General features: G+C 41.3%; 1 protein-coding gene across 1 annotated transcript; it reads left to right on the top strand.

Moving 5' to 3' along the window:
• The first annotated feature begins 6 nt into the window (after positions 1-6).
• Positions 7-22,544, top strand: IRS4 (insulin receptor substrate 4). Its single transcript, XM_026848310.1, has 2 exons — positions 7-3,169; positions 20,136-22,544. Exons 1-2 carry the CDS (start codon positions 298-300, stop codon positions 20,138-20,140), a joined length of 2,877 nt encoding a protein of 958 aa, XP_026704111.1. The 5' UTR covers positions 7-297; the 3' UTR covers positions 20,141-22,544.
• Positions 22,545-24,081: the final 1,537 nt, after the last annotated feature.

Below are 24,081 nucleotides of genomic sequence, written 5' to 3'. Positions count from 1 at the left end.
GCCGCCGGGGAGGACGTGAGGAAGTGCGGCTACCTGCGGAAGCAGAAGCACGGGCACAAGCGGTACTTCGTCCTGCGGGCCGAGAGCCACCTGGCCCCCGCCCGGCTGGAGTACTACGACAGCGAGAAGAAGTTCAAGAGCAGCCTGCGGGCGGCGGGGGCCGGCGGGGCGGCCTCGCTCTGCTGCCCCCCGCCCAAGCGGGTCATCCCCCTCTACCAGTGTTTCACCGTCAGCCGGCGGGCGGACGCCAAGCACAAGCACATCATCGCCCTGTACACCAAGGACGAGTACTTCGCCATGCTGGCAGAGAATGAGGCCGAGCAGGAGGCCTGGTACCAGGCCATCAGCGAGCTCATGAGCCAGAGCAAGAGGGGATTCCTGGAGCAGGAGGACCACGCTGATCAGCAGGTGGACGAGGACGATGAGCACTACGGGGCCGCCCTGAGGCCTGGCACCGTCTTCAAGGAGGTGTGGCAGGTCAACGTTAAGCCCAAAGGGTTGGGACAAACGAAAAACCTGACTGGAGTGTATAGGCTGTGCCTTTCCAGCAAGGCCATCCACCTTGTCAAGCTGAACTCGGAGGTGCCCTCCGTCCACTTGCAGCTAATGAATATTCGCCGTTGCGGGCACTCTGAGAACTTCTTCTTCATTGAAGTGGGCAGATCTGCCTCTATTGGGCCTGGAGAGCTCTGGATGCAAGTGGATGATTCGGTGGTTGCCCAGAACATGCACGAGACTTTTCTGGAGACCATGAAAGCTCTAAAGGCCTTTGCAGAGTTCAGGCCCCGGAGCAAGAGCCAGTCTTCAGGTGGTGGTAGTGGTACCAATCCTATCTCCTTCATCACCACTAGGAGGCACTTGGGCAACCTGCCCCCCAGCCAGACGGGTTTGCAGCGGAGATCCAGAACAGAGAGCATTGCCGGAGGGACTCCTCCTACCACCAAAAGCAGCAACTCCTATCGCTTCAGAACATCCAGTGAAGGGGAAGGAACCATGACTAGACCTTTTAGGTCAGTGACTGGGAGTCTAATCCACCTGAATACTGCGAGGATGAATTTGGGCCGGCAAGAAGGGAGCGGAAGGTACGTCAGAGCTGCTTTCAGTTCATCCTATCACACCAGGTCTGCTTCGCTACCTGTTTCTCATTTTCCCTCCACTACAAGTCCCATCAGTGTTTCTTCCAGTAGTGGCCATGGGTCTGCTTCGGACATGTTGACCAGGCCTTCTAGCTCATCCGTTTGTGGTTCCCCAAGCGATGGGGGATTTATCTCTTCTGATGAATATGGCTCCAGCCCTGGAGATTTCAGGTACTTCCGGGTGAGGAGTAATACACCGGATTCCCTGGGAAACACACCACCCATCAGAGAGGAGAACTGTCTGAGTGAGTACATGTCCATGAGTAAGCAGCAGGCAGATGATAGCTCAAGAGATGATTATATGGAGGCTGAAAAGTGTTTCAGGAAAAGAACTTACTCTCTAACAAAACCAACTTCTGTAGCAGTGCAGCAGAAGACAACACAAACTACAGCTTCATTAGATGAAGATGCTGCAGGAAATCACGGGCGGTTTCTTTACTCTGAAACACCAAAATTGAAAGATAACCATGAATCGGAGTACAATGACACTAACCTTGACTCTGTATGTAACCAAAGTAGGAGTAAAACCAGGGATGATGGGTACATGCCAATGATGCCAGGAGTTGCATCTTCTTTATCCAGCAACAGTGATTATTTGCCAATGACTCCTAAAAGTATGTCTGTTCCGAAACAGATTAACAATTCATGGTCACCGTCTCAGGTTGACTCCAGAGGATATATGATGATGTTTCCAAAGGCTAGCTCTTCACCTGTACGAAGTCCTTTAACTGGATTTGTTTCTAAAGGAAGTAATGAGAAGATCATAAACAATGAGTATATGGATATGTCACCTGGTAATTCCGCTCCAAAGCACCCCAGTGATTCGAATTATATTCACACCACTTCTGTTTCCAAAGGTTTTAGTTCGTATTTTTCTTTGCCCCGAAGCTTTAAGGCGTTATCAGGACAAAATGGTGACCACAGTGAATATGTTCCAATGTCTTCACCTGGAAAACTCTTGTATGGGGGACCAGAAAATGTAAAAGGAGTCAACAGTGAGTCTCTGGCTAACGGCATCTCTAAATTGCCAGCAGTGAAAGGTTCAGATGAAGGACTTGTGCAGAACAGGGCTACGAGGCCCACAAGACTCCCCCTAGGTACAAGAGGGAGTAATACTATCCCCAGAATGTATGATCGTACAGTTCCACCTGAGCCAGCGAGTCCCGGTGAATACATAAATATTGATTTTAATGAAAAGGCGAGTAATACACCATATTCCTTATCTGCAGAAGGGTCGCCATCGTCTCTGGGCTCAAGTAGCGACCACAGACAGTCCCCGCTTTCTGATTATATGAGTGTTGACTTGGATGTACAGTCACCGAAAGTAGCAAAGGAACTGTCTAACTCTCTAACAGATATTTCAATTTATGCAAGTTCCAGTATTCCTAGAAACCAACCAAATCCTGACTACGCCAGACTTTCATTTGGCACTGCTTGTGTCAGCACCGCAAGTAACAGGACTGACGACTACACGGAGATGACGTTCAACATGGCAGCAACACCACCTCGGCCATTTGCCACCGAATCTGACAACGGCATAAAGATTGATAGCCCTTCTTCCATAGTTAATAGACTGTGCATTGTTGATCGATATGCTGGTAGCAGTAGCTTCTCTGTTCCTAGCTCTGAACCTCCTATGGGACCGAAAGTGATTCGAGCTGATCCTCAAGGCAGGAGGAGACACAGTTCTGAAACGTTCTCTTCTGCTGGGACTGTGACGACGTCCTCCTCTTTCTTCACTGATAGTAGCAAAAGACACAGCTCTGCCTCATTTGATAATGTTTGGTTAAAACCGGATGAAAACATTTCTGATGGTCAGGAAAGCAAAATGTCCAGGGATACCTCAACTGGATTTCAGAATGGCTTAAACTACATCGCTCTGAATTTACGCGATGACCCTATAAGCTGTGAGGCAAGTACTACAGCGCCAACTTGCCATCTCCAAAATGGTACTTCAGGTTTGGACAGTGGAGCTTACGTAAGCATAGATTTCAGCAGATCCGATGGTCTGAAGTGTAACGCTGCAAGAAAAGGTTTGTAACTTTAAAAGCACGTTCCTTTCATGCTTGCTAACTGTAGGAATTAGGTTCTCAATACTAAAATGTGGTCTTCAGAGTGAGGTAAATGTTTCTTATGATCTTATGTGTTCTAGTACAACCTGTCTCCTTGTAGTGCAGCATCCTAACCACTGAATGACGACAGGGGACGCAATCCTTGGCCTAAAGGATTTATGTGACTCTTGAGGGAGTTAGAGGTGTGATCAAACTGTCATCTGCCTCATTTTTTTTTTTTATAAAAATTCTGCTAGTATAAACATTAATTGCATTTCATATTGTGAATTTTTGTCCTGAGGTTATGATAGCTCTTTTTTCCCTTCACTTTTGTCTTCCTCCTCTTCCCTTATAACTAGATGACTCTTCACTTTTTTTTTTCTTTCACAAAGGTGATATTTTGCAATTTGTGTCATGGCTAGGGAAAGCTAAAAATTCCTAAATTTGTGTTTAGATATAAAAATGTGGGGCTTAGATCGTTTCTTTCAATAAATGTAGGTGAAGTGCATGTTTTAGGGTTTCTTATGTGCAAATCTGCCAGCATTTATTTAGTTGAATCTTATGTAAACAGAACTCAGTTTTTTCCCTTGAAGCTTTGGTGTGCTACTTTTGAGCTCTGGTCTCCAAAGTATCCTTTGGATCCTCCGGAGAAGCCATCTCTTGGTGGCTGGCCGGGGCAGGGGGCTCCTGCAGCCCCCTGCCCTCCCTCCACGTTCATGCTGAGTAGTGACCAAGGGCTCAGCTGAGCGGGAATCCTTCCCCTGCTTACAGAGGGAGATGTCTTTTGCGGAGCAGGTGAGGGAGTGCCTGTAATAGAGGCAGAGCAGGCTCTGAGGGGTGTCTTCCAGGTCTGAAACTTCGGAGAGGAGGCTGCTGCTAGCTTTCAAGTGATCAGTGGTTTGACCCAACTTAAGGTAATGCAGTTTGAGGTGTGCATAAAAAATAAGGGTGTTGGAGGTGGGGAGGAAGAATATGGGAAAGAGGAGGGACACTCCTATTCATATGTTAAGCATTTTGCGCTCATGGTGGGAGCAAAAAATAATTATTAGCTGCTAGTGGTATTATGCAGATCCACTGACTGAACAGCAGTGTTTGGGCAAGAGCTGTGTTGCACTGTAACTTTGGATCTATAATCCTTATTTTGGTGTTAGTGACCCACTGAACTCCTTACAGTAATTCACCCACCTGGATAGAAAACTGTATGTGTCGGAAATGATGTTTTTCTCTCTTTGCAAATGTATGTGTAGTCAATAATTGATGAGTACTAAGAGGAAATATTTAATTGCTGTTGGACGTTGATACTTGTCTACTTCTCTGTCAACAGAGAAAGCAGTAAAGTGGCAGGCTACTGCTGGCTTTTATATTTTCAATTGCAATCTTAAACACTGAAATGATAGGGTTTTTTTTTTAGTTTCACTTTAAAACTGTCTAAAGGCAGAAAGTATTGCAGGAGCTTAAAATTATGTAGCCTTTAATAGTAGAAGGTATAAGCCTGACTCAGCTTGCATACCATTCAAAGTCTGGCAGCACTGCTTGGGGCTGCTCAGAAATGTGTGGTTTGCCTCAGTGGTTTTTTTCCTCTGCTTTGTTTTGTTGGTTGGAATCAAATTTAGAAGACGTTGAAAGTTGCCAGTCCAAGAAGTGCTTTCTTCCAAAGTTAGTCTTTCAGCACTTCAAAAATTTGTCTGCTAAGTCAAAGGCACACTGATTGCCATAGCTGATTTGTTGGGTTTTTTTTTTTTTTTTTAAAGCACCTCCAAAGACAGTGGAATTCTTATGTGAACTTATTCCCTTCATGTGACTAAAATCTGTGTTGTAAAGTAAAACAACTTAGAAAATGGACAGGAAAAAGCCCCCCCGAGTTTAATTACTTTCAGCTGTACTGTACATATTTAAAAATATTTTTCAAGAGATAATGTGTTTAGAAATTGTGTATGTGTTAAACATTTTGCTTACTATTGTTACAGCAAAATATCTACAGCCTTGTGCTTAGGGTTTTTTCCTTGTCTATTGCAAGTTGTGGAGGGGCAAGAGACAGCTGCTGGTTTTTACTGTGAACTGAAGTTTTCTGGAAATGAAACGCGCATTAAAATGAAGTGAAAGAAACTCTTTGCATGAAAACATGGACTTTGACAGGAAATTAAGCATAAGAATAGTAAGAGCTTAGGTTGGTGGTTTTTCTAGTCCTAAAAAGAAAAACAAAATTATAAAACACTGCTTCAAAACAAGGCCTAACAGTTTTCTATAAAGAGAGCATAAAATATTTCTGGTATATAGTAGGAGGGCAGGTGGGGTGTGGACATTGTTCACTTGCAGGTGGCTCATAGAGGGGTGAACAGATTTTGGAATAGTCCAGGCTAAAAGTAGCTTGCCAGACTTGGAATACAGTGTTGTAAATTGGTGGTGTATATCTGTTTCTTAGGAATGATGTAAAAGTTTTGATCATGAAGATACCGGTTTTCATTCACATACTAAATTGTGTCTCTGAGTGATGTAGTAAGCATAATTTTAGAGTTCTGTGTTCTTTAAAAAGTTCACTGGTTTTTACTGCAATGAAGCTTATATTTTAATATTGAAAAATTTTTCTGTAATGCAAAAAACTGCTCTTCGCATTCTGTTTTGAATAGTGAAAATGAAGCTTCACGCTTAAACCTCTTGTGTCCTGAAGAGGTGTAGTGTGCCTGTGTGTAATTGATATTTTTAATACTTCTGGATACTTTAGCAGAACAGAGTGTGGTCTTTTCTTTCCTTCTACAGCCAGCTTTTTTGGTCTCTTTGCCTGAAAAATGATCTGTGGTTAAAACCATTCTTAAAGAAAATATTTAGCAGATGCGTTTACCCTTTTCTTCCTAGAAGGGAGCTATCCCATATGTATTAAATTCTGTCAGGTAGAGAACTTTCTCTGTTCTCCCTAAACTGTAATTTTACTGGAAGGAAAACACTTCCCAACTTCGGATTGTTTGCTTTTTTGTTTTGTTTTTGTTTGCTTAAATGGAATTTTGTGTTCTGTGACTCAGCTGTGTTCTCTTAACTGCTGAGGGTGGTGGAGTGATTTACAATGCATCACTGCCCCCTCATTGTAATTCCCAAACTACTTCTGGTTCAGGTTCACTGATGTGAGTCAAACTTCTTTTTTTTTTCTCCCTTCTCCATTCATGACATGGATGGAGGAGGGGGAGGGCAGTAACTTGAAATGGTAAATAGGCCTGACTTGTTAAACTTTCTGTTTTAGTTTTAGGCAAAATTGAGCTCAGGTTTTATGTTGATAACGATGATAAAAAGAATATTGTGTTCTGAGTTTTAATTCTCGAAGTTTAAGGAGGTCATTAGCAAAACAGTTTCATCACAAAATTGTTACACAATATTGAAGCAAGCGGTTTGCAGTTTTGATTACATGAATCTGAGTCATGAAATTTTGTGCTAGGAGTACAGAACACTAAAGCTACTTCAAACAGGGCTTAGCTAATGTATACCTTGTTATTGGACCTTGTAGAAACTGAGGAGGATAATGAGAACGGGGTGGTAATAAACTGCATAATGTGTCCTGTATAATGCAAGTTTCTTCTTAATTAGAAATGTTAAACCTGAAAAGATACCCTGGACTCCAGAAACAAAACAGACTGTACAGAGTAAATGTAATGTTCAGTTTAATATCAATCCACCTATTTTACACCCAGTCTTTAATCTTATCTTTACCTGATATTTTAACACTATGCTAAGATATTATTTCAGAAGGTCTTTAATGTGCAGGATTATAATTGGAATGTTCCTCACCTTTTTAATCTCCTCCTGTGCTAGACTGGGCGAGAGTGTTGTGTACACTTTGGGGAGCTGAGAGGAAGAAAAACAAGTACAGCTGTAAAGCAAAACTTGTGTTCCAAATTGTCCAGATCCTTTATGGTAACTTGCATATTTCAAATGCAAAATCTTGAATATAATGAACAATATACACTTTGAGAAATTCAGAAGCTAGACATTTTAGCTATTACTAATATAGTAAATTACAGTTTAGAGGATACCAGGCAAATAACTGCCCCTTTTGGGTTTCAGACTAGTGGTTTTTAAAAGTTTGCTTCAAACTGAGGCTCTTTTGTATCGGCAGAATACTTAAGGCATGGGCCCATTTAAAAATAACTTGAAGAACCCTACTGAAGCACATCCGAATGCTGCTATGTATGCTACATCTTTGAAGTAATGCCGGGATAATAATTCTTAAAAAAAACCCCAAAACCAAAACCCCAAACCGTTTTAGTCTTGCTGTAACAGATGCCACTTTAACAGTCTTGAGTGACTTACAGCTATGCTTAAAAATACCCAGGGTAACTTTCTCAAGTAGTATATGAGCTGCTGAAGGCAGAACAGATTTTTGCCGTGCAGTGTGGGAGTGAGCTAATTATGACATATTTGACCAAGAATCAGTTGGGTTTTGCTTGTGCTTGGGTGAGAAAATCTGAGACAAGCATGTTCCTCTGCCATTGAGAGAGATCATTTACTTGTCGTTAGTGTTGAAATACTTTTGGAAATTGGCTTTCCAGACTTTAAATCCATAGTTGCAGCTGATGGTGACATGTGTCTTTTTTGGAAGTCTAAAATGTTCTGCTCATAGCTGTCTTGCAGGTTGAAGCACCGCTGCAGGACATGAGGAGTTCTGGGGAGTGATCTGGTACAGATCCAAACTCTTTTTTTTTTTTCTTTTTTTTTTTTCCTCCAGTCTTTTGGTGAAATCTTAAATGCATTATTACCCTTTTAGTTTCCCCTCTAAAACATCACATTTTCGCCTCCTCCCCTGAGGGCCCCTTGTTCCCCCGACACTTGGGGAGGTGGGTTGGGTAGTGGAAGGGGAGCAGTGCTTACTCTGTCCTTTCCTGGGGCTGTATGCCAGTTTGGGATTACTGGGGTGGTTTCTCACTAGGTATTTCTTTGGGAGTTTTTGTATGTCCAGCAGCATGTTAGCAGGAGGTAGATTTTGGGTTTGTTTCGCAGTGTATGGTCTTTTTTAATGAAAGGATCTTTAATAAGTTTTCTTCATATTGATTGCTGGGGGGGAGGGTTTATACCTTGAGGTTTTGGATGGTTCTAACAAGAGTTTGTAGTACTGTGGTGTACTTTGCTGTGTGTTTGTGTGCTCTGTGGATCTGTGGTGCTTCCAGAAACATGCTGAATGGTGTCAGTATGTTGATTGCGTTAACAAGTTTGTTTTGCTGATCTCAAGCAGGAAACAAACTACAATTTTATTTTAAGTACTGTTGTGACCAAATGTGGCATTCGTCAGCTTGAAGGAAAATGGAGGGTTAAAACTGAAAGGCAGGTGAGAGAGTGTCAAGCTTTGTGGAGCCTGGGGATGTCTTATTACTGCTGTTTTGTCCTAAAAATGTAGCATCATCTGATGACTCATCCTTAAATGGTATGTAATGACTTGGCTGGAGAGCTGTCCCATGGCCCACCCTGCAAACTTGCTGTTTGACTTTTTTTCCCGTTTAGTTTTTGCATATTAACAACGATCCAGTGATCAAGTTGCATTGTTGTCTTGCAGGTTCAAGCAGTGACTGGAGGAAAAGAAAGAAGTATGTTGTAGTTTTAATCAAGCCCTTCATCTCCGTAAAGGTCACTCAGCTTAGGGCCAGTTACGATTTAGTTGAGAACCTTGATCAGTAGGGATTTGTGACATACTTGAGGGCAGTGGGAAGACAAAGGTAAATGAGCCTGACTCATCAAAGGCATTGCAGAGGTGTTGCCGAGTATCTTATCTAAATGATCTCCAACATATAAGTGTTTGGATTTGTGGAGATTTTGCTTCAGGTGTAGCATTACCCCAGGAGCAGCAGTGTAGTAGACTGTTAGCAAGAATTTTCTGCCTTGGTTAAGTCGTGAGCTTAATGAGTATCTTAAGAGGCAAAGGTTGCTTATTTCAAAACATAATTCTCCTGTTAATTTAGCTCTATGGTTGGATGCTAACAATTGAGATTGCTTGTGTGTGTGTATACATGTGTGTTGTGTGCCAGTGATTTGTGGGTAAGATGTAAGGTCTAATATTTTTTTAGTCTTTGAGAAGAAGGGGTTTTTGAAAGAGATGGCTTACACCAAAATTAATATAGTTAAGATTTGGCTATAATTCCAAGGTGACAATATAATTTAACGTGACTCAAGAAAAATGAAAACTGTTAAATTACTACTAAAAGGTGACTCGTGCTTGTGTTCACTGTATAGCATATGGATATTGTGATTTTTACATAAATATCAATTATTGTTTAAGGCATAAAATAGGTACAAATAGTGTTTTATTTTTACTAGCACATGAAAGGCTCATAAATACACTACCTACTTGGAGAAAGGTTTCCTGTTTAGTAGAACAGGATTTTGTGGTATGACTGACGATATCAAATGCTTTTTTCTTTTTCTGAAAGTCTTGGGAAAACCACCAAAAGGTACGCAAGAAACCTAGTAAAACTCACTTCTGGATTTATTGAGGCACTAATGAATGATACCCTCCTTCCACAGGGAATGGTGTGATTCTGTTCTCATACTCATGCCAAGCCAGCTTGCTTTATTGTTTATGGCTCTTGGTGAACAGCTGAATTTGCAGTATAACCTTTTTTGATGCTGGATAGCCTGAGCCTGAATTATTTTTGGGGAACTAGTGTTTCTTTTCACGCAGATCTCTTAGGCTACCAGGAGTTTGGAGACTCATTAGTGATAGTGAAGCAGATACATCATGAGATAAATGAGAACCTATTGCATCCTAGACCAAGAAGAGCCATGGGATACCTTACTTGTATGAAGCCCCCCTTTAAGCTATTAATGGATGTTGGCATTTCTGTGACTTTTGTGGCACCTTATTGACAATTGAGTTAAAATGGCCAAGACAAACCAGCAAATGGTACTGAAAGGCTTCTTGAGTCCAGGCACCCTTGCTTTCCTGGTCTAAGTAACTGGAGCCTGTATGCAGGTGGGTTGGTCAAAGGCTTTCTTCAGCACAAGTTGAATGCAGGTAAAACTTCCATCAGTACAGATGAAGGAACATGCTCCAAGTTCTGTGAGTCTAAACCAATGAAGTTTCTGAAGTCTAAACCAGAATGTATTAAGGGGCCAAAAAGATACTGTTTGCTATATGGATTTTTTTTTTTTGTATTTTAAGTTAGTCTGATGGAAAGAATTGTGACCTGTTTGGGTTTTCAGTAGTAACATCCATGTTGAGCTCAAACTTCCAGAATATTTGCTGCTTGTCACATGAGACACTTTGGGATGTATTTGCCATCTATATTTAACTCTGTGGTGTTTTTTTGGGATGGGCTGGATGGGTTTTTTGTTTGTTTGCTTTTAGAACAAGGTGTTTTTAAATTGCAGATTGTGGTGAGCAGGAAATCAGTTAGAAATGAGTTTTAAAAATGAACAGATTTGATCTTGATGTCATTCAGACAATATTACGACGGTGAATCTGTTAATGAAAGTTTGTAGCTCCAGACGTGATTTCTACTTGTTGTGGAACCTGAACAGGTAGGCAGGACGGAGGTCCCCTGTACCATGCCACAAATGTAAATGTGTTGGTCCCTGTCCTAAGGAGCTCATGATTTAAAAGATGAAACTGAAGAGATGGATGAAACTTAATGTGCTGGGGTGGAGAGTAAGATAAAGATCAAGGCTGCTACTATTGGCAAAGTGAAGATAAGATCCTTGCAGAGAGATAAAAGGCTGCCTGAGAGTGGTTGCAAGAGGAAGCTGGTAGAGACACTTGGAAGGGTATGCATGCAGCAGGGAGTGATGGAAGGTAGCAAGCTATAAATACAGTAGTTGTAATGGTTTAAGTGACTTGAAAAGGATGAGGTAAATGTCAGAACACTGGCCAGGATATTAATCTTGGTAAGAGGAATGTGGGCCAACATGTATCTCCAAGTTAGGAGCATGTCCCAATGTTTACTTCTCCCTTTTAGATGTGGAATGTGATTTTAAAAATTTTTCCCCTCTTTTATTCTTTTTCTTTTCTGTAAGTTACTTTTCCTGCAGCCATGTGACTGGTAAGTTTGGTGCAGGAATACGTACTGGAGCACAGGATCACCCTGTGCAGGGACCTGCATCCTCTTTGTCAGCACTTCACTCCAGAAGCAGCTAGGGTGATAGAGCTGCCTTGGCATTACTACTTCTTGGTTTTGCAGGGGCTTTTTAGGTGGCATGTCTGGGATTCAGGTAATTTTCTAGGATTCAGGAGTTGGCAGTAGTGTGGCTTGGGAGATATATTCACCTTCAGAATTTGTAGTGAGCATGTCAGAGCATTTGGAGTCCAACTCTAAGCAGGGAGGTCTGGATGGCACCTGCTCATCACTGCTGAGGTGCTTTCAGCTGCTGGAAAGTGGTCTGCGGAAGCTGGAGTGCAAAATGATAGCTTTGACAGGAGAAAGTTATTTTATTTCTGTGTTGGTAGTTCAGGTTGAACAGAGACTGTAGTGGTTGTGGGTGAGCCTGGAAGTGGTGGCAGCAGTGAGGCCTTGATTCACTGTTGAGGGTGTAAGTGATTGAAATATTAATGTTGACATGTTCCACAAGGTAAACACTAAAGAGTTGCAGGCTGTTGATTAAAACTTGTAGACACAGTTTAACTCTGTCCTTGTGAGCTCCTGTGCTGCTCCTGGAAGCTGAAGGCCCTATCCTTGGCTCCTGTGCATGTGCTGTGATTTGAGAAGACCTTGCTTCACCCATGCAATGCAGTCTGAATCCTTTTTCCTCCTCCCCTGCATAAGCCAGGGTTTTGGGTATCCTAATGTTAATGCAGACTCAATGTGATAGTAAGAAAATGTAAAAAATTGATACATATCACTGCTGTGTGTGCTAGCAGATAGTGGCTGATAACAAAGATTTTTTTTCTTTTGTGCAGGCACTCATGGGCAAAAGGTATGACTGAGGAGGGTGTAACTGTTCGGGTATGTGGCCATGTAGCAACTTTCTGCCTTTGACAATAATTTATGGAAATAGAGGTGAAAGAAAAAGGTAGTGTGGACTGCTTTCAAATGTCGATGGCTAAAGTACATTGGGAAGAGCAAAGGGATGAAGTAGAACAGGTGGAACTTTCTGTAGAAAGGAAAAACTTTGTTGAAAGGAAATGTCAGAAAAGGTGATTTGAAAGGTGGGGAGCTGTTTCATTAGTCATGAGTGACACTGTCCTTTCTCTTAGTTGTGTTCATAAGAATAGTTTTGTTCACTCAAACTGAAGACGTGTGCCTGCAAGCAGACACCACCCAGCAGAGGAAAAGCAAGGCAGGCGTATGTAATACTTCCCCACAAGCATACACCAAGCTTCTGATATTTTTTTTTTTGGTTTGTTTTTCAGCTTGGGGGGTTTTCTGAGCCTGATGTAGTTTGTCTGTTTTATAATCCTTTCTGGATCTTTAATCCAAGTACTTTTCCAATCCCTTTTTGATCCTGTGTAAACTCCTTGTATCCACAGCAGCCCGTGGTCAGTCAGTACATGCTGCATGCAGACCTCTCACTGTCTACTTTGGACCCTGCTCCGTACAGGCTATGTTTGGCAGCTCCTAGTTTGTGTTTTGGAAGAGATAATGAACCCTATCTTTTCTCTCTATGCCATTTAGGACTCTCTAGATGCCATGTCCTCCTCTGCCAGACACTTAGCCAGTGTGCTGTCAGCGGCTTCCTGGGCTGCACGCAGCAGGGACCTGCGGTGTAATTTTTTCAATTTCCTGATACATCCTAATACTTCTCTGCAGGCTGAAGGGGCCTTGTACCTGGTTATTCCTCACCAGGAAGCTACTCCAAGTCCTTTTTGAATGAGGGAGCCAGAGCTGTGCGTGCTGTTCAGCACTGGTATTTGACGTGGCTGTTTTCTGTCCTAACAGTTCTTAACGTCCACTTTGCGGCAAGAGCACAGGCAGGAAATACATTCCTCCCTATTGGCACTTCAGGGCTCCTAACCTTTGTCACGAGAGCAGAGTGAACTGTAGCAGGTGGGATTGTCAGAAGCCATGCAAACAAGATTTTTTTTTTTTTTTTGGCTAAAATTTACCTATGTTTTCTGCAGTTTAGGAGGTTAGTCATCGTATCTTACACACTGGCTGTGAGAGTGCTTTTGAAAAAGCACAACTTTTTTTCATTCTTGAGCAAGGTGAAAATCAAATTTTGAACTTCTGTGTGTTTTTAAGTGGAGATAAGTTGATTTTTAGTGTGGTCTTGCTATGTTGTAATAGAAATCTAGTTTAAAAACAAAAAAAACAAACCCCACAAACCCCCAACAACTTCATGTCAAGCAGTCTAGTGCAGTTGGAGTTGGTGTTAGCCCCCTGCCAAAACTGTGTGCAAGTTTCCTAATTCTAGGAATAGTATCAGTAAAAGAGATGAAATTAGGGAGTGTGCGTAAGGCCTTCCTAGAAACAACACTACTGTTTATAAAAACAGAAAAAGCCATCACTGTTGCAAAAGATAAGGCATTTCTGCAAAGTGAATAAAAATTATCTTAAAGCATGGGAGAGGTTTTTTTTGCTCATGAAATTGCGAAGCACTGCTAGTAGCAGAACCATGTTTTGAATGAACAATTGTGTATAAAGATTATTTGTAAGAGTAACTTTGTCTTCTGAATTTTGGAAACAGAGCTTGAGGAAGAACCTAATTTCCTGTAATGTATTGTTACCAGTCACTGTTTTTAAATAGTTTATCCAGTGAAAATTGGGTCATGTAACAGGTTTTTTTTAAAACAAATTTTGCTTTTTTTGCTTGTGGAAAGTCAGCAAAACTGTAGGTACAAAACACATTTGTTAGCTCAATTTGAACATCATTAGTTTGTTGTTGAATGAAAAAAGTTCATGGAATATGTGCTTAATGCTTACCCTATACCTGTGGAATATGGGCGTAATGGCTAATTAGGTTACCCAGGTACAGTACCTGCATATGCAGTGGCCATAGCAAATGTGTCAGTTATTTGGATTTGTATTTGTAGACTTGGTGTCTGCGTGTGCAAATTAAGAAGGAATTCTACTTTTCTCAAAGAACACTGCTTGCCTCTAGCAAGGTCTAAAGCTATGCCATTAAAATAAGAACTCAAAGAAATAGGCCAATGACAGAGGATAGTAACTATGTATTTGGTAAGATCTAGGGCAAAAAATTTTCTCACTAATTTGTGAAGAATGTATTTGGGCAAATTGCTTCCCTCCCCCTGGCCTGCCTGCCATATGGCAGGCTTGAAATGTAATACACGGCAGTTCTCCTGCCCTGTCCCCATGGCATGAACAAAACATGCACATTGTGTCCTGAGGTTGTGCTGGGATTTGGTGTTTTCCTGAACAAGAGGAATATTGTGTGGCCATGTGCGCAAGGAGGTCTAGGGCTGTTCTGCTGCTTTTGATCTGTGTAAATCAGATTAATTCCGATTTCCTCCTAACCTGAAGTTCAGGAAATGGAGGACTTCAGTGGTGTTCTCCAGAAAGCGTTAAGCTGTCTTAGTCTTTGACATGGAGATTTTAATCATTTAATTATCTTAAATTAATATCTTCTATAAGCAAAGCTTTTATCCTTTTAGGAATCAGTTGTAGAATTGTGTCAGTAAAAGTCTTTCCTGTAAAAACAGGTATTATTTAGCTTGGATTTCTTTGAGAGAATTAGGATATGTCTGCTATGTTCTAAAACACTCTTGGTTTGTTTCAAAGTGGCCTGACTTGTATGACCTTAATAATTCAGATGCAGGAAATGAAATGTAAATTGGATATATTCTCATCTGATACATTTTCAAATGGAACACACTGGGCGTGAAATCTAATGAATTGAGACTAATCTAATCCTCTGCTCCCAATTTTTATAAAACTATAGATTATTTTTGCTTAAAAAACTTCCAGAGCACTTCTTCAATGTGTTCCTTAATCTTAAACAAAACATTTTTGAGCAATGGCATACTGCCATCCCATTTTAAATATTTGCCCTCTTAGTTTCTCTTCTGCCCTCATGATCCTTTTCCTCTGATTGTTTGTTCCTAGGAAAGATTCAGACAGCTGTGTGTAGTTTTTTTATCTGATCCCATTTTAAACTGATGAATTTAAATAGAATTGTGTAATGAAGAGAACGTTGTTTTAATTTTCCAAACTTTGCTTATATCTTTTGAGAGGTGATCTGTGAAAGCATTTGGATGCTTTCTGGACTTGTTTCCCATATTAAGTGTTCCTAGGAAGTTGAATTTATATTGTTCTCAATATTCTGAATCAGTAGAGCTCAATTTTGAATAAAGGTTGAAGCTTTTGTGTAGAATCTGTTAATGGAGCTGAGGTTTGAATAAACAGAAAAGCTCAGTGTAGGGTGCTACGAGAACTAGTTAGAATAGTGTATTTCTAAGGTGCTTCAAAAGTGCAGAGGGTTTTGTTTTTTGAGTTCAGGTTTTGGTACTTGTTTTGTTGTAATGATCACTTTTTTTTTTTTTTTTTTTTTTTTTTTTTTTTTTTTTTTTTTTGGTAGACTGGGCAGATTTTCTTGGAAGAGCTTGTGACAATCCAGGAACAGCAGTGTGTTTACACTGTATGTGAAAGTTATCTTCAAACTTGTAATATCTGGTCTGGCCACTGAATTTTATTTGCTGGCATTTAGGTTTTGAGAACTCCGTGGGACCAATGGGTTACTTCTCCTCTCTTCCCAGCTAGCTCACATCTCATAATTTGTTCTCCTTTTCGAAGAGTAGTTTCATCCATTTCTCTGACACCTTCCTTCACTGTTCAATCAGTGTTCAGTCAAATACATCTATACAGTATCTGTAATGAAACGTTAATCTGTTTTTTATTGTTGATCAGCAATTCTCATATTTGTACTATTAACACACAAAATTGTTGGCTGGTGAATTATGAAGACTGAAATAGGGTCATCCAGCTTCACAGAAGCTGTGCTGTTTTCTTGGATTACTTCATGTTCTCCATTAGTTTACCTACTGGCTAGTCAAAAAATGGAAGATTGGGTGTGGGGGAGAAGAGCCGCCAAGGAGCTTAAAGCGTGAGTGTCACCTTGTTTCCTAAGGATCCTTCTGGTAAGGATGGAAGTCCACAAATTAGCTCCTGATATCAGCAGCACAGCAGACATGGGCCTCATCCTCACTTACATTAAACCCATTTTATGCCTCTTTGACTCCCAACTGTTTTTGCGGTGTGTGTTTGCAGGTGGGTGCTTTCACATGGCTGGGTGCAGGTGCCTCTAAGCGCAGCTGGTGCTGTGTGACTGGAGGTTCTGCTGGCTCCCCGCAGGTGGCTGTGTCACCGAGATGGGCGGCGCAGCTCTGCGGGTGGCTCTGTGCAGACATTCCCGGGAGGATGTTGGGGTGGGGGAACTACATCAGCTGGAGCTCCTACAACTTCATGGTTCAGAAATCAGTATCGGGGCTTGTGACTCTGGCTGCAGAAACTGTCTATGGCTCTGCTGGAGACCCCCCTCGCCCCTGGACACAGACTCCACTGATCACGACATGGGATTTCTTTGATACCTGGAGGTTGGTGGAGGGTGAACAGCTGTGGTCCCACTGCAGGGAGGAATGGACTCCTGCGTGCCACCGTCACGAATGGTGGTGACTGCAGACACTGTGGGAGGCATCTTGCAAGACCTCAGCCTTGCCTTAGATTTCAGGGGGAATTTATTTTTGTGGTCAAATTTCATGACTTTCTTTTTGCCTTTTGTATCTGATACTGATACGTGTTCACGTACCATATATCTATCTATATATCTATCTCAATTTATATCTTCATCTCTCTCTATATATAAATGCTTGATGCTTTTATCCCAAAAAAAGAGCTGATGACTCAGGGCATCAGCCAGCTGTACTGCCTCAACTGCAATATTGAAATTTTCAGCTTTAACAAGGGGATTAGAGAAGTGGTGACAACCAATAACTCCATGTCTGAAAGACTCAGGTCTTTATGAGACTGTTATCAACGTGTAGGTAATGTTTATGTGAAACTCCCTTATGTTTATTTACAGTTCCCACGATTCTATTTTAGCTTAAAAATGAAGAGGAAATGTGCTGAAGTATAGTTTATAACTGGGGAGAGGGGAGACAAATTAATGAGATCTTGTTTTAACAAGCATAGAGTTTCAGGAAGGGGAGATGCTCCAGGGAGGTCTCAAGCTTGCCTTTATGCTGGTGCAAAATGCTATATTTGAGCCAGGATGTCCAGGGAATTTGTAATGATGCTTAGCTGGGGATACTTTCCTCTGGTTTCTTATAAGTTAACCTGTGTTAGTCTGGGCTCTGATTAGAGTTACCTGGTGAGCTTGCTTTAGAGTTGGTTATCATGCTGCCTTCAGAGTTATGCCAGGCATGTTCAAAGAATCAAACCTATGAGTTAAGCAGGCTGTTTTGTTGGTTTTTTGCTCTTAAGCTCTTCCTCTTCCCCTCCAAGTATCTTAAATCTAATTTGGCATAAGTTTATGAGAGTTTTCATAAAGTTTTAGGTATAAATACTGAGTTCTGCCACATGAGATTGTCTGATTCAAACAACTGGGCCTTTGCTCTTCAAAATGTTTTGGGTATATGCTTGGAGAGATTAGAATAACTTGTCAAACAGCTTTCAGGTGTGCCCTGTGTGTTAGGCGTGGAGGAAAAATGTCCTGACAAAAGCAGAGACAGTTTTTGAAGTTCCTTTTATGTGAGCTTATAGGTCCACAGCAAGGAAAGGGTGGGGGGATGCTGGTAAATGTTAATTTTTACTGAACATAAGTTTAATATAGAAGCTTTAAATGTTTTAATGCTTGACTTGCATGCATTGTTGAGGTGTGATTCATTGCGAGCTGTGGTGCATTATTTTCATCCTTTGGTCCTACAACAAAATAATAACTTCTCTAAAGAGGAAAACTATTTAAAAAATAATAGCTTCACTTGGCTTTTGTGAAAACAAAGGCATCACTAACCACATCACGCTCTCCATGCAACAAGCAATAGCTTTTTGTAGTGATCTTATGATGTCTGTGAAGTAATACAAGTGGAGATTCTTGGGTTGCGGATGTATTTTGGCCATGTTTTCCAAGTTACTGTATTTTTGAAATCACCACGGATTTGAAAAATGAAACTCAGCAACCCAGACCTTGGTGTGGGTTGTGTAGGGGTAAAAGGGAGTTTCCCCTGCCGTCGAAGGACCCCTCTGTACTTGTGCATGGCTTCCAGCCCTGCTCTGGTCTCTGCTTCGCTATGTGGAGCAGTGGGCAGCCTATGCTGAGAGCTGGGGCTGTCCCAGCAGCAGGGGTAGGGGCAGCTCATCTGAGCTCTGTTCTTTTCTTTTTTTCCATTTCTTTCTTTTTCTTTTGAAGGGACAGTGTTTTTAGCTGGACGGAAATCAGAACTTCTTTAACTTAGGGTGGAGTTTGTGTGTGCATACTTTAGGATTGGTTATGTAAGTAAACATACAGGTTTTCATTATTATACATAATGCTTGCCTGTTCTTTAGATGATTGTGTTTTCTTCAGCATATTCCTGTGGCAGAGGCAGTGGAGCACTATGCTTTCTCTAGTAACGAGGTCTAACTGATCTCCTTGTGACCCTAAAGAGCATGGGCAGGATTAAGCTCTGTAACCCCATGTTCTGTTCCTGCGGGCCATGCTGCTGTCACTGTGCATCACAATGTATTGCCAATAGGAGAGCTTGCACTGTGAGGCTTTGAGGGGAAAAAGTAGACAAAGTTTCTGTATTTGATGTTTTCTGAAGACTAAATCTCATATGCTCACTGTTGTTTCTCAATTAGAGCAACCTGCAGTTCCCTCCTTCCCTGTAATGCCAGGAAACAGATCCTGCAGCCAGGTACCTCAAGGCTTGAAGAGAAGGTGACAAAAGCCACCTGACTGGCAGAGGACAGTGCCCTTAGTCCTGGCTGAGAGGACAGAAATGGTGGAAGAGGACAGTCTGTCACGGCTGGGACACAGTGCAGCTCAGTGATTTGGCTGATAGTACACCTCCAGACTGAAAATCAGTGTTTAACTGGCTCTGGTGGGAGTGGAAGGGGTTATGCAGTGAGCTGAAAAGTGGATTTCTGTACATTCCTCAGTCTGTGTTCACACTGCTGCAGAAAGTGTTCGCGTCCCCTTGGCATGTGCATGGTTAATTGCAGAGCTGGCATTCTGCTTTGAGGCCATCCCCTCTCCAGTTTCCATTTCTGCCTTGTCACCCGATTGTATTTTCCTGTAATACAGGATTATGGTTTTTTCCCCTCATTTTACCAAGCACTTTGTATTTTTTCCTCTTCCAGTCAGTTTGAAGCCACTGGTTTTTGCTGACAGCAGTAAAGGTGGCTGTCTGCCACAGCTAGGTGCTTTTGTACCGTGCATTGCCTTTTAGTGACACTTTCTTGAAAAAGGGAGAACGGTGCTCTGAGCTGTTTCTTCTTATAACTAAATGAAGCTTTTTTTCCTGAAAAGTTGAGGACAGAGCACGCAGCTGTCAAGACTTGCCACTCCTTGTTTGGAGCTGGAGTTGCAGGGAGTGTTTTCATGGCAGTTCTGTACCTGCTGTCAGTGGGAGCGTTCGCCACAACCTTAATTACCCGGGGTGTGCAGAACTGCTCCGCGTTCACCCTGCGCCGCGCTTAGCGATAGCCTCTGCGTCGCCCGTCGCCGTGAGAGGCCCGACATAAACACCGAGAGCGAAACAGGCGGTGGGTGCTGGGAGCTTCGCTCCTTCCCCGCCGCGTGGGCTCGCAGTGCCGTGCTGGCTGTCCCAGCGCCTCGCCAGCGTACACGTGTCAGCTCTGGGGCTGCAGCCGCTCTTCCGTGCTTGCTTCAGACTTCAGAGCTCTTCCGAGGGCTCAGGGTTTCGGAGCGAGTTATCATCTGGTCGGGCCCCCTCCCTCTGTGAGGGACCTGCGTTCTGCATTCAGCAGCTGCCACTCCCGCAATGGATAAGCTCCATCTATTCTCCTCACTAGAAAACATTTTTTTCCAATATAACTTGCATTTAAAATGTCACTGACTTTTTTTTTTCTCTTTTCCTCTTTTCTAGACTGACTGCATTGCCATGGAAACCATTGTTGGAAGAGAAGACTTTTCTGCTGGTAACTCCAGAAACTGTGTGGTGCTTTTGGAAGCAAAGCTCAGCTCCAGCCGGCTACTTTCATTTCCACCAGCACGGACATGGACACACATCCTTTTAATTAATTTTTTCATAGACATCCGCTCTCTACAGTTGAATTAATTTGAGTTGAGATTTCTTCATAGCTGTGCTTTGGTGATGGAATTTGGTCTTTCATGTCATATCTATTTGGGAGGCAGCATGAATGCTAATAGGAGATCCCTGTATGCCCCTTTCTTCCTCCTGCCTCTCCCATTAATTTTTTAAAAAAATTTATATTCTGAGAAGTCAAAGCTGGTTTCTGATTGTCTGTTTAACATGGGTTTTGCTTCTCTGGTACATTAACAAGTGGTTAGCTTAAAACATGTATTGTTTAGAAATATTTTGGCAGTTCAGGATTTTTTCAGGTGGCTCGGCAGAAGGAGGGAGGGAAAGGTGCACATTAGCTTGAGGGTGAACCCGTGGGACTGAATGGGTCTGAGGAGGAGAGACCTCTTCTGCCTTTTTTTTTTTTTTTCCTTTTTTTTAAGGTTTTGCTTTTATGGTACAAGAGGTATTTCTTGATCATAGGCTAGAGTATTTGAAATCAAATGTCTGTCAGAGCTTAAACGGAATTTTTTTTTTGCTCAGAATTTTGGTATGTACAAAGTAGGATTAATGGGCTGGTTGTCTTATAGGTTGTTTTTGTTCTTACCCTCAAGATACTTGTTTATAAATACGAATTGTGTAAAATGAGGTTTTTGTTCATGCATTCAAATGGAGAACTGCAGAGTCGTATCCAGCATTTGTGACTTCTGCATTATACTTGTCAGCTGTAGCTTTTTAAAGGGAAACCACCCTAATTGATCTTACTTTCACCCAAGGTCCCATTTTAAATTTGGGACTATTTTTGTTCTTTCTTCCTGGCATAATGGAGAAAAAAGTAAAATGTTGGCTCATGAATTGTCTTTATCCCACTTACAGAAATGTGAACAATGAATATTTGACATAATGACACAATAAGCCCTGATTTTTCTACAATTTAAGTGCTTCTCTCTTGTACTGAATTTTTTTTTTGGTTGAAATGAGTTTAGGTTTTTAACACTGCTATGAACTTAAAGAGCATGACACTAGTCGTTGGTACATACAATGTATAAAGGCACTGACGACTGATAAAGGGTTTAGAACTGGTACACAAATCCTCATGCTGTACTGCACCACACAGCTGGTAATCCTCTACGTTGTATATTGTACAACTGATTCGTCAGGCTGCCTCATCTCTAACATACAACCTTTAAATTGCTAGTACAGTTTGTATAACAAATTAGACACTGTCAACTTTGATTGTTCGGTGATGTGTACCCAAATCTATTTTTGAGTAGTACTAAAATGTACATGTCACTAAAATAAGAAGACACTTTTTTTTTTTTTTTTTTTAAATGTGGTACCAATCAGTTTATGCAGTGTCTAGTGACAGGAAAAACTGTTGCTACAGGGTTTAAAAGCACAGACCTGTTTTTGATTCTGGAAGAGAAGTTGAGTTGGTACAGTTATTTGTTGCTGCTAAACATACACTAATTAAAAATACGACCACTCTTACAGACCATGATACTGTCTTGCCATATAGCTTTTGTTTGGTCTCGTAAATTGATAATGCAATATGTAGACAGCTTTTTATAAAGCTTTACATCTTTTCTAAGAAATCAAAATTTGGATGAAGATAGTTCTAAACATTTAATGTGAAAGGAAAAGGTTGTTTTGAAGAAATTTGTTACATACTTATTTCATATTAGATCCCTGAGGCTGCCATTGTACAATATACAGCACTGATTTAATAAATGCTGAATAAATAAGTAAATGGGTAACCTCAAGTATAGTGGTACAAATACTAATAGGTACGGCATAATAAATATGCAATCTTTTTGAATCTCTTAGTTTACAGCAACTAATTTATTCAGTATTGTGCTGGAAGAACATTTTCAGATGATGTAAAACATATCACTATATATACTACCTTCCAGCTACCCGTTTATGCTGCTGTATAGTACAAAAATACCAATGATAGAACAATGTTTGTCCTGTAAATTTAATTTGATATTGGACAGTTATTGTCTGTACAAACTAAAACATATATGGTTGAAACTGTTCATTATATTTGCTATTTCTGCTTCACAGATCTGTTTTAAAGTCGAGCTGATTGATCTGGCTTTGTCTTCCATTGTAAATATTGTTATGTTGTTTTCTTTGTAAAACACATTGCGTTTGCGGTTTTGGGAGACTGGCTTGAAGCTCTGTATAGTGTTTATATTTATCTGACTTGGCTTTCCATAGAGCTACTTGCAGTAAATACGTGTTCATGTAGCTCCGTGTCTGCGTTTTATTTTTAAACAAGCTTTTGTTTTTTTCTGTCAGAAGTTCATTTCCTTCTGCTGTGGCTTCTTTCTTCAAGTGGTTTTGTCACCCTATGTCCCTGAAGATTTGGAGAAGCTTTTAGTGTATTTCAGGGGAGTAATTCCCAGTTTGTCCAATCTTCTCTGCCACTTAGTGTAAAAGGTGACATGCAGCAAAATACTCAGTACTTTTCTTTGGCACAGATTCATAGTGCTGGTAAACAAGTGAGGTTTTGTGTGACATACCACCCCCCCACCCCCCAATCAGTGTCTGATACTTTATTTTTCTGCTTTAAATGCAGAAGACTGTGGCAATTTTTTTCCCTAACTTTGTCCATGACTGGGTAGGGCAGTTTCGTGGTCACAAAGTACTAGTCCTGGAAGGAATTTTTAACAGTATAGTATCAAATACATCTTCAGTTTAGGGTGGAAGGGAACAAGTATGGCTTGCTGTTGTAAGTTTTGTAGTAATACTTTGCTTTGATATGTGTTAAGGTCTTGGTATGTAAAACCAAAACTCATAGATATCTCATAATTCCAGGTAATGCACTCACTTGTAAAAACAACTGGAGTTGCAAAATACCAACACAATACAGAGCCTGTTCAAATTCCTCATTGACATGAAGGATATGTCAATAATTCTGTACAGAAGGAGATTTTATCTATATGTGAGAGCATATATGATCTCTATAAATGTGGGTGATTACTGTGAAATGTCTTGGATTACATTGCTTTTTCTGATTTAATTCTTACCCTTACTCTGAATAGTGCATTAAAACAACTCTATGTAAAAAGAAAAGTCAGGTTTGCTGTAAGAATAGGGTTCTGAGATACACCAGCCCCTTACTTAGGGCCTCATCTTCTAGCATATATTCCCCTGTATTGGGAAGAAAAAGAAAACAGTGCTGCTCATACATGGCAGAAACAGCCCTACCAGCAGTAAACAAACAGGGAAAATTATCCAAACACTGTCAGGACTGTTGCAACAGTCTCATGAGAGCTGCTTTAAGAGACCTTTGAGTGAATGTCTCATTGGATCTGAAATGGGCTAACTGCTTGAGGGGTGGTTTTTTGGGGGGTGGAGGACATAGTTCTGCACTAATTTTTCAAGCCCCTTTGGGTGAATCACTGACAGAACTCTCTTGCTTCTGAAGCATGGTGAAAGCCCTCAATTAAAACCAGAAGGCAAATTAAGACTTCCTATCTGAATTTGAAGACAGTCACTAGAATATGTATTAAAAGTCTTTGTTTTGAAGTATATTGGCCAGTTCTAATGGGCCTTGCATCTCACTGAGCAGTATGGTACTGGAAATAATCAACAGGGAATGAGAGGCTCATAGCAGGCAAGCAGGACCTTTTCAGTTACTGGTTAACAATATAATTTGTATTGCATATTTTTCATTCCTACATCCTCTTTTGGCTACAGCAGTAGTGTTCCCTCAACTATAAAGAAATGTCTCCCTCACTTTTCCATGAAGGGTTGTGAAGCAGCATGTCTGGGGGGGGGG

This window comes from Athene cunicularia (assembly GCF_003259725.1).
Source record: "Athene cunicularia isolate RWA chromosome 4 unlocalized genomic scaffold, athCun1 chr4_part3, whole genome shotgun sequence".
In the NCBI taxonomy this organism is placed as follows: domain Eukaryota; kingdom Metazoa; phylum Chordata; class Aves; order Strigiformes; family Strigidae; genus Athene; species Athene cunicularia.
The sequence above is the reverse complement of the archived record's forward strand: the minus strand, read 5'-3'. Positions and strand labels throughout refer to the sequence as shown.

Coding starts and splice junctions, on each gene's coding strand:
- IRS4 (XM_026848310.1), top strand. CDS start 298: ATGCTGGCAGAGAATGAGGCCGAGCAGGAGGCCTGGTACCAGGCCATC.